The 9,634-nt window shown below is 41.3% G+C and overlaps 3 protein-coding genes across 4 annotated transcripts; 2 read left to right on the plus strand and 1 right to left on the minus strand.

Moving 5' to 3' along the window:
• Positions 1-2,144: 2,144 nt before the first annotated feature.
• Positions 2,145-3,498, minus strand: hint1 (histidine triad nucleotide binding protein 1). Its single transcript, XM_068741134.1, has 3 exons — positions 3,351-3,498; positions 2,571-2,675; positions 2,145-2,499 (listed from the first exon to the last, which is right to left on the minus strand). Exons 1-3 carry the CDS (start codon positions 3,459-3,461, stop codon positions 2,335-2,337), a joined length of 381 nt encoding a protein of 126 aa, XP_068597235.1. The 5' UTR covers positions 3,462-3,498; the 3' UTR covers positions 2,145-2,334.
• A 134-nt stretch (positions 3,499-3,632) lies between these two features.
• Positions 3,633-4,780, plus strand: lyrm7 (LYR motif containing 7). Of its 2 annotated transcripts, XM_068741458.1 has the most exons (6): positions 3,633-3,671; positions 3,785-3,857; positions 3,967-4,037; positions 4,160-4,241; positions 4,349-4,462; positions 4,562-4,780. In XM_068741458.1, the coding sequence occupies exons 1-5, from the start codon at positions 3,654-3,656 to the stop codon at positions 4,417-4,419; spliced, it is 315 nt and encodes a 104-aa protein (XP_068597559.1). In that variant the 5' UTR covers positions 3,633-3,653; the 3' UTR covers positions 4,420-4,462; positions 4,562-4,780. The 2 variants fall into 2 exon arrangements, with proteins under 2 accessions (XP_068597559.1, XP_068597558.1); XM_068741457.1 differs by having other exon boundaries at positions 4,349-4,780.
• A 432-nt stretch (positions 4,781-5,212) lies between these two features.
• dync2li1 (dynein, cytoplasmic 2, light intermediate chain 1) lies at positions 5,213-9,626 on the plus strand. The gene is made up of 13 exons (XM_068741191.1): positions 5,213-5,235; positions 5,329-5,452; positions 5,529-5,563; positions 5,686-5,755; positions 6,067-6,155; positions 6,328-6,526; positions 6,750-6,818; positions 6,887-6,964; positions 7,063-7,142; positions 7,436-7,506; positions 7,632-7,729; positions 7,850-7,942; positions 9,115-9,626. Exons 1-13 carry the CDS (start codon positions 5,222-5,224, stop codon positions 9,157-9,159), a joined length of 1,065 nt encoding a protein of 354 aa, XP_068597292.1. The 5' UTR covers positions 5,213-5,221; the 3' UTR covers positions 9,160-9,626.
• Positions 9,627-9,634: the final 8 nt, after the last annotated feature.

Consider the following 9,634-nt stretch of genomic DNA (forward strand, 5'->3'; position numbering starts at 1 on the left):
AGCCACTGAGTAGGAAGTCCCTCACGAATGATCTGGACGGACTCGCTTTGAGATTTTCATGTTGCAGCTTGTCGTTCTCGTTAGCCAGACTGACTTCCTGACGGACCGAAGGCTGCCTTGGCTGCTCTCCCAACGGACAGATCTCTGTGGTCGTACCCTCCTCTTGCCTTCTCCATGTGTCTGGACCCTACCGAAGCTAAGGACATGCCTTAATACACATCCCCGACGGTAGCAGCCCCTTCACCCTCAAATAATCTACGACTTTTAAGACTTTATTACAGTTTCAGACAAGCAGAATGCATTGTAAAGTAACATTTATTAACACAATGTCGAAATATAACACAACCCGATGACTTATCAACTCTCGTCATTATAAATATATTTCAGCGGCCTTAAGTAGCTACGCTGGCGAACCACGCACGCTTTACGCCGGACGCATTTCACAAACCATGCAGGATTGCATCTGTAGATATTTCAGAACTCTAACCGTCCATCGATGCGTCTTTCAAGCCGACACTGTTAAAACTGATTTGTAGTGCCTCCCCACATCTGTCTTCACCCGTTTCGTTTCGCTCTTTCCTTCCCGTCTTTTCTCAGTAGTGGTAAAAGTGTTACTCCAGTAGCGTGTACAGGAGGAGAGCGCCGTCTTCCTGCAAGTTGCTGTCCGTGCTGATCGTACTAATACTGAATGGTAGTTTTAAATAATATTAACAGCGTTTGGGAAACCGTCGATCATTTCTTCCCCAATAATCACAAATCTATTTGACTTGTCATTTTCGAGCAGTTGATCCACCTCATTGCACCTCGTCTACACCTTTCACCTTTTTCTCTGAATGTCCCAAGTTTTTTTTTTCTACCCCCCCCGAATTCTTTTTTTTTAATCTTCATTCAACTTTCTTGGCTCGTGTAACTTGGCCTTTGAGATTCACGTCCCATCCCTTTTTTTTGCAGTACAAAATGAATTGGGTTTGAGGTCGATTCTGGGTCGTGTGAATTAGATTTTAGCAACAATGAGCAGAGAAAAGACCCGATAAAATGAAACGTTTTCTCATCTCTTTTTAAAAGTAAATGACATTTCCAAAATCAATTTCTATACTCCTGAACACATACCTCAATGTGAAAACTTTTGAGGAAAGATGGGGGGGGGTTTTCTCAGAAAAGTATAAACATATCAGAAACGCTCCTCTTTTCATGAATTTTGCTGGTAAGGCTTCCTGTCCCGGTCGACTGAATAGACGGCTTTCTCACCGACTTATTCGAGTAAGCCATTTTCTCTTCTGTTTATAGTCCGCATTCTAGAGTAGGATGGTTTTCAGACAGACTTAAATATTCTAGTACTTAGACACTCTTGCAGTAGTGGATTTAGGTACCAGACCGGTTCATTTCCTTCTCTTGATAGTGTACTTCATAGTGCACTGCATCATGTCTCAAAGTGCCCATTTTGACAGTGGAGGCAGAGATTTAAAGAAAAAGATCTTGTTCTTTTCTTTTGCAAATCAAATTGTGCTTCGTCAAACAGAAGCAGAGAAAGGCTGCGTCATACGTCACGTGGTTTGAATCTCGCTTCACCCGATAGCGGAAGCGACTGCCTTTGTCTCTTTGGAACTATTCTCTCAGTACAAATAATGTTTTGGGTTTTTTACCTTATTTTATCAAACAATTGAAGTTAGGGGACTGTGAATGATAGGTACATGTTTATTTTTGAAATCTAAGTGTCATCTTGTTATTTTTGTAAAGAAACAAACGCCATTTTATTTATTTGTTTAATATTTTGTGAACATTTCATGCATTTTATATTTCTTCAACTACCTGCATTGTTTCTTACCGTTAATAAAAGAGAGCCATTCAGCCGTTTGTTCTGTTTGACCCTGCATCAATCATTTATGTCTATCGGATTAAATTTATACACCAACATTTGTGAAAAGGTATTGCTGCCATTGAGACCAACAGACGCTCTGAAAATGCTTTGTTCCCCCTTTTATTCCAGACAACGTGAAAAGCAATCTTCAAAGACTAATTTGATTTTTTTAACAGTAACATTGTCATTAAGAATGCTCTGTAATTGCTGTACTGTAATACTGTAATTGTATTTATATATGTACTTTATTAACGTGCATTTCTTATGAGTCTGTCGGGAGGAATTTTAGATAAAACACAAAGAAGACTCTGCCGTGTCATTTAGACTCAGACCATTTTATTATGGACACATTTTCAGGTTTTTGTTTGATGCATGGTTCACATGAAGCAGACTTAAAGTCCAAGCTGGACTGTGGCAGTCGTCAGACAACAGAAGTCAATATTGATGGATGGACGGTCTGTGCTGGAAGGTGGAGGTTAACCAGGAGGCCACGCCATTTGGCGCTTGCCAAGGACGTGGATGTGGAGGTGGTACACAGACTGGCCTCCATCCCGTCCATCATTGATGACAACCCTGTAGCCGTCAGACAGGTGGTTCTCTTCAGCACACTTCTTTGCTACTAACAAAAGGTGGCCCAACAACTATGAGACAGAGAGAGTTTGAGAAACCTGCAAAAAGGTAAAAGAAAAAAACCACACACACACACACTTACTGAAGCGTCACCTTCTTCTGCTTGTGACAGCTGAACAATTGGCTTTTTGGGGACAACGAGGAAATGCACGGGGGCCTGGGGGTTAATATCATTGAAGGCCACGCACTGAAACAGAAAACACGAATGAAGAGGAGCCGTTTAGGCCACGCAGACAGATGTGGTGCAAGTTCAGAAAATGACAGTAAATACTTTGTATTATGACCTCCACGTAGCTGTTTAAGCAGCTTTAAGGGTTTTAGTGCCACGTTTTGTAATGGTTTAAATGTGGACTTGCAGTATGATGGCTAAAACAAGTACAGTACTGTATACCTAAAAATACATACGGTATTATAGTATCGCAAGTTACCTGTGCAAAATATTGAGACAACCAACCAACACGTGGAAGACCACAAAACGGTCAATTCCGGTGCCTGAATGAGTGAACCGGGGGCATGTCGGTATCACTTTCTGACACTAGGGGGCGCCGTACAGTGGATAAACTGGTTACACAGACAAATTCCACAATTTGACAGCTTTATTTGCACTAAAAGGAATTACGTTGACTTCCCTTACTAATATATAAAGATGTGTTTACAGAAGCCAAGTAAGTAAAGTAACATTTCTAGTAAAATCACGTCACTGCGAGAGAGAGAGAAGTTACAATAATTTACCAAATTACAACGAAGCAGCACTTTCTGCAAAGCTAGCGCAGAGATAGCATTAGCTCAACGTCACTTGCAATAAGCTCGCGCTACAGGTCCGCCCTTCAACGCATTCATGAATGAAAGTTGCGCAGCGTACCCGATCATCTTGAAAGATGAAGTTTGTCGGTATCTCTCCGCGTATGATCTTTCCAAATAGCGTGTCTCCCCCCGGCTTGGCACACTGCGCTCTGTCCGTTTCATCAGCCATGTTGTTGGCGCAAGAAGTCCTCCGGCTGGGTGCTCTGCTTTGCTTTCGGTTGCGTAAAAAAATACAACGACCGCTGATTGGTTACAAAAAAGCGTCATCTTAAGAGCTGCAGTGATTGGTCGCTAGAGAATAGCGTTCACTGGGTGGGTGGGACTTCCTCTGATAGCGGAAGTGCGAGCCGGAGTCAGCAAGATGGGCACACGATCGAAGGTGAGGTTCTGTTATTTGTGAAAAGGACCATTTTAAACAACATGGCTTTGATGTTGTATCTAGTCCGACTTTAAAATGCGTGTTGTGAAAGCTAAATGTTTGTGTAAACGTAGGTCCTGGGCGTGTTTAAAAAGTTGCATCGAACAAGGATGGCTGTGTTCAAAGATGATGTCAATGGACTTACAGGTGAATATTAAAGTGGATTTAGTTTCTCGTTTGGGTGTTGGATGATGTTTATCAAGAAATTCTGACCAAACAAATCAACAGAATGCATCGATTATTGTTCCCCTCTAAGCTGCAAGATTAAAGGTCAACGAGGAGTTCCGGAAAAATAAGAATGAAACTTCTGAAGATAATATTCAAAAGGTACAATAAGAGTGGCAACAGGATGTAACACAATTCCTTTGTATTGTATACAGTATTGTATTTTGCACACAAGTTTTGGATGTCATTAAATCATTTGTTTTGTTTTTTTTGTTTTTTTACAGATGATCAAAATGGGATTAGATGTGGAAATTTGTCTTCGACAGACTGTGCTACAAATGGAACATGTTGGAGAAAGCAGACTTTGTATGTATTTTCTCCCCATTTTAGAAAGTAATATTTATGTAAATAAAAATATAAACGAGTGAGTACTTGGATTTGATATTACCTGATGTGTTCTCTCTCATACACAGTGCTTCGACCCAGAGAGGACCTTTTACTAGAAAATGTACCATATTGTGACCAGCCTTGGAAAAAGTCATGATCAAAAACAAGATACTGCCATTACTGTTCATCCATGATTCAAAGTAAACCTACCGTACTCTTGTTTTAGGATCTCCTGAAAAATACCCACTTAAAGACCTCCGCTAAGTGGAATTTTTTTTTTTTTTTCTTCCTCTCTGAAGTTTCACCTGTTTTGCTATAAGAAGAAATCTATGCTCTAAACCGAATGCTAAACCTCTGCTGAGATGTTGCCTTCACGACCTGGCCCCGGATAAGTGGTGGAAGATGGATAATTAGTTGTTTTTAAATGTATTGTGTTAGATTAGATGGGAATGAACTTTGTTTGATTTGAAAGTTTGTCTTTGTTACTTATATTTGAACTTAAAATATTTAATTATACTATGCCCATACTGTCTGGAGTTCTTTTATTGTTCAAACCACTAAGATGATGACTCTGTAATGTAACACATTTCAGTCCATCACATCATCTCATGTCCTCCCTCACTGCGTCCATGTATCTTCTCCTGGTAGTTCGCAGGGAATAGCATAGCTACTGAAGTGCCTACTCTACTCTAAGTGCATTACAGAAGTCCAATTTGCGACCAGATATGACAAACATAACATGCTTTAATTTTGCTTTGCTTTTCATGCAAAAAGAAGTGTATTCTAGATCCTTTAAGTAATGTTTATTTGCGTTTCAAAAGTATCAGTTCTCAGCATTACATTTCCCACAATGCCTTTTGAGCCGTAAAACATTGCATCATCAAAATGCGCTGTTGCTCCGGTAACGACTTTAGCCGCTTAGCTAGTTTGTCAACTTGGTTTGTAAAATATGTAATGAAATGCCGAAAGTAAGGTAGGGAACAGTTTAATATTTAAACTTTTTAAACTATGACATAAATAATAACATACATTTATGAACAGCGTGTCGCTTTTGTTGCTTCGTTAGCTCCGACACGCTATGGGAGCTAGCTGCGGAGGAGGTCCGCAGTCGGGAGGCTGAAGACGGCGAGGAAGAAAGCGGTGGGACGCTGGTTGAGAGGACCGTGTTTCTGATGGGGAGCAAAGCAGGGGTACGTTTATTACCGTGCCGGATAACTGTGTATCGGCCATAATGACGCAGGGTAAACACACCTTCGTCTTCTCCAGGGTAAAACGTCTATTCTGCTGCGATGCCTTGACAGGTGAGAGTGTTTTAATATGAGCGTGAAAATGAACGAATCGAGCGTGAAACCAGTCCGTTCAATAATAATGAAAATAATAATAATTCTATCATTAGACATTCTATTTTCTTTTTATCCACCAGGGATGAAGCATCCAAACCTACTCTTGCATTGGAGTACACTTTTGGAAGAAGAGCCAGGGGACACAATACAGTAAGGAAGCTTTTATTGACCTCGTTTTTGGGACAAACACATCGACTAATCCACAAAAGTTTCATTTCAGTTATTATTGAAGGAGCTATCCCTTGTAAAGAGCCGCAAATGACAATGTAATTGATTGTAAACATTCATTCATCATGACTTGCAGTACTCCAGCGTAGGCGTTTATATCACATGTGATATTTACACTAATTATTGTACCGTGTTTTAGTTGTAGTAAATCCTGCAGAAGTGCTTTTAGACATATTTCTGTGCGTATTCTGTATCTTCCAATAAGATAATGCCGCCCTGGTTTCCTCCTTCAGCCTAAAGACATAGCCCACGTATGGGAGCTAGGAGGAGGGAGCTCCCTGTCGGACCTGGTCCAGATCCCCATCACTCCCGTCAGCGTGGCGTAGGTCACTTACAGATTCCTGAAGTCTTGCCTCCTTCGCTAGTTCACCGTTTTCTCGCTGTGTGTTCTATTTATATTATGACGACGTCTCCGAAGAATCCGTTTGGATTTAGGAGTGGGTTTCTCGAGCGTAACGCCGTGAGAACACTCAGTCCTGCCTGTATCTTCTCAGGTCTCTCTCTGTCATCCTCATTCTGGACCTGTCGAAACCCAACGCTTTGTGGGGAACCACGGAGAAGCTGCTGGAGGTGGCACGATCTCAGTTGGAGAAAGTCTTTTCCAAGGCGCAGCAGCAGCAGCAGAAGTCCAAACCCGGAGCCCGACACCAGCTTTTCCACTCAGCGGCACGCGTCTTACCGAAAGACTACCCCGTAAGGCCTTTAGCTAATTACATGCTTTGTGATGATTTTGTTCAGTCTAGGTTAACTATATGACTCACGCTCATGCGCCAGGCTCTAAACAAATTAAAATATGACCAGTAATAATACAAAGAAAAAAACTCAAATCTTACCACATGGTGGGGAAATAAGATGTATGATTGCGCTTCAGTATAAAATGTGACGTATCCTGATTTAACTGTGACTCTGTCAACAGGACAGAGAGCTGATTAGTCCTTTTCCTGTTCCTCTGCTCATCATTGGCAGCAAATACGACATCTTTCAGGTGAAACACAGCCTCAATGTTACCAGAAGAGTTTCCTGTCTTAACTTTCTTCTCCGTCTGTGTTGCAGGAACTTGACTCTGACAAGAGGAAAGTGGTCAGTAAAACCCTGCGTTTTGTTGCCCACTACTACGCAGCGTCTCTTATTGTGAGTGTGCTTTTGAATCTGTAGACGATTCCCATTCAGCATGACCTCCATTTCTTTAGCTGCTGTTATTCCTGGTCTCTTTTTTTTTATTCTTTCAGTTAACCAGCATCAAGTCTGAGAGCCTCATGTCCAAAACCAAGAGCTTCTTCTCCCATCTGGCTTTTGGTGTGGACAAAAGGTGAGGAGTACATTACCGAGTACCGGTACATACCACATCACCCATTTGCAATTCTCCTTCATGGTTTAAAAGTGTTGTTAAAAAAAAAAAAAGTTTGTGAATAATGAGATTTGTGTAATTCACACTCGATACACAACTATTTCTAAAGTGATAGCTCAAAATACTTTTATTCTCGAGTCTAGAGATGATGAGAAAATGTATTCCACACCTATTTAGTAATCAAAAATAAATGATTGTATGTCTAAGGCTTTATTTTTATTTGTGTGTGTTTTTTTATTTTGTGTTGTGATTAGCAAAACTATGTCCTGTGACTCAACCAAGCCTCTCATCATTCCAGCCGGCTCTGACTCTTTCAGTCAAATAGGTGAGCACATCACCGTCTCGTGGCCAATGGCGGAAATGCAACTGAATTGTACTCTGTATGTCTTGACTTCGGATGACATGTGCAGGCTGGGCTGATGTTTGTGATGTTTCTTTACTTGACTCTAGGTGCTCCACCTACAACTGATGTGGACATCCCTTCTCTGCACGCCAAAAACCCAAAGGACCTCTGGAGGAAAATCTACGAGTGCGTCTTCCCCCCAGAGGTAGTTCGGTTACTGGCCACTGAAACGAACGTCCTCACTCTGCAAAATAATGTACACGCACTGTGTTCTTTTTCTAGATGTGTATTTTGGCTAAACCTCTTTCTGACTTTGTGTTTTCAGAAGGCCAGTGAGCAGAAGGAACTAAAGGATCCAGCCAAAGATCCTCAGTACAGTGAGCCTCAGATCGATGCCATGAGAGCCCAGAAGGACCAGGTGATACATTGAGACCGGGCACATGCTCGTTTCCGTCACACAAACAGGTTTACTGAAACGCATGCTCTATTAGCTGCCGGCTCTCTCCCGCTCTGGGTTCTATAAATGTAATTAGCACAGAGTTTGTTTCATCCTCTGGACGGGCTCAACAGGTTTCAGTACTTGAAGTACCCATCCAGCCAGTGAGGAAGTAACTTTGGAAGCTGCATTCTAATTGATGTTTGAATCTGTAAATGGGGGTTTTTAATTATGAAATGAAAAATCAAGATCCGTCCAGGACGTTTTGAGTTGTCTTGCTAACGGACAAATAAAACAAACAGACGGACAAACCAACGCAGGCGAAAACATAACATCATCGGCGGAGGTAATCCGTGTATCTGTGAAGTATTGGGATAGTATTGGCACATCATGCTACTGGAGGAATGCTGCAGATATTATTATTATTGTTATTATCGTCCTCATCAGTGATGGGAGCTGGACAGAAACCCCATAAATACACTTCCACCATAAAGTACTTTAAAAGTAGTCGGCGCCACACCCGTCTTAAACAGGTGCAATGCTCCATAGTAACCTCCAGGCCTCCATAAGCTGTAAGCAAGTAGTGTTTCTTCCATTATGTCATTAACAGCCTATAATCTACCTGCAGTTATAACCTCAGAGATTAGCAGCCTCGCCGCTGACCGTCCTCGGTGCATCTGAACTGCAGTAACCTGTCTGTCTACAGTAATGGCGCTCTGCCATAGTCGTTGGTCTGAGTAACCAATAAGAGAAATGTGCTAAAGGTTTACTGCACCTGAATACAGAAACAACTTTATGTGCATTTAGAGCAGACTGGAAACGGACGTCTTTCAGTGATAGGAATAAAATCTGGATTCAACTTTATTCTGTTACTGTTTTATGTAAAAATAAAAACTTACTTGAGAAGCACAAAAGTCACCCCGAGAGTTTCCCGACCTGCAGGATGGAACAGCGCGCCTCAATTCATGTTTGATATTTAGTGTCCTTGAACATTTTCTATCTGCTGCAGTGTTGATCATGGTTTGTTGGTGTTATAAACAGTGTTATCTGTGTAATATATCTACACGACTGTCTGCACGCAAGAACAACACCTTCTTTACCAGGAGGGGTTCGTATTGTGTTCTTCATCCCATTCTCTGCTCTCTGCTTTTCAGGAGTTGGATCAGTGTAAAAGGAACGCAGCCAAGACATGGAAATGAAAATCGGCTTTGTGGTGACACATTCAGCAAATACAGCAATTTATTTATTTGGTTTTTTGTCGTTTTGATATTTGTAGTTCTAGATAAATCTATAGAAAAAACATTTGTATACAGAGGATAAAATAAAGAATTTTACAGACATCACTTCCTGTTCATGACGTTTCACAATCAGCACATCCAAACAAATAAAAAGTAAGAACGGCATGAAACATTTCACACTAGAATGTGCATAAACAGTCCATCATTCAGTGTAAGATCAACATTTACATTAGCAATAGCTACATTTGAAACATTGACGGTAGTGCAAATATGTGCTTCACCCAGAAACCGCCTGTGTCATCTATGCAGGTCTTAAGGTGGCGTCTGTTTGGGTCGTCGTTTAAAGCAGCATTCAGTAGCAGAACCAGTTTAAACGGCTATTTAATTCCCTGCTTTGGATCTTCAGAATTAAAATACAAACCTCCATGTTTGTGGT

Source organism: Brachionichthys hirsutus, chromosome 7, assembly GCF_040956055.1.
Source record: "Brachionichthys hirsutus isolate HB-005 chromosome 7, CSIRO-AGI_Bhir_v1, whole genome shotgun sequence".
Classification (NCBI taxonomy): domain Eukaryota; kingdom Metazoa; phylum Chordata; class Actinopteri; order Lophiiformes; family Brachionichthyidae; genus Brachionichthys; species Brachionichthys hirsutus.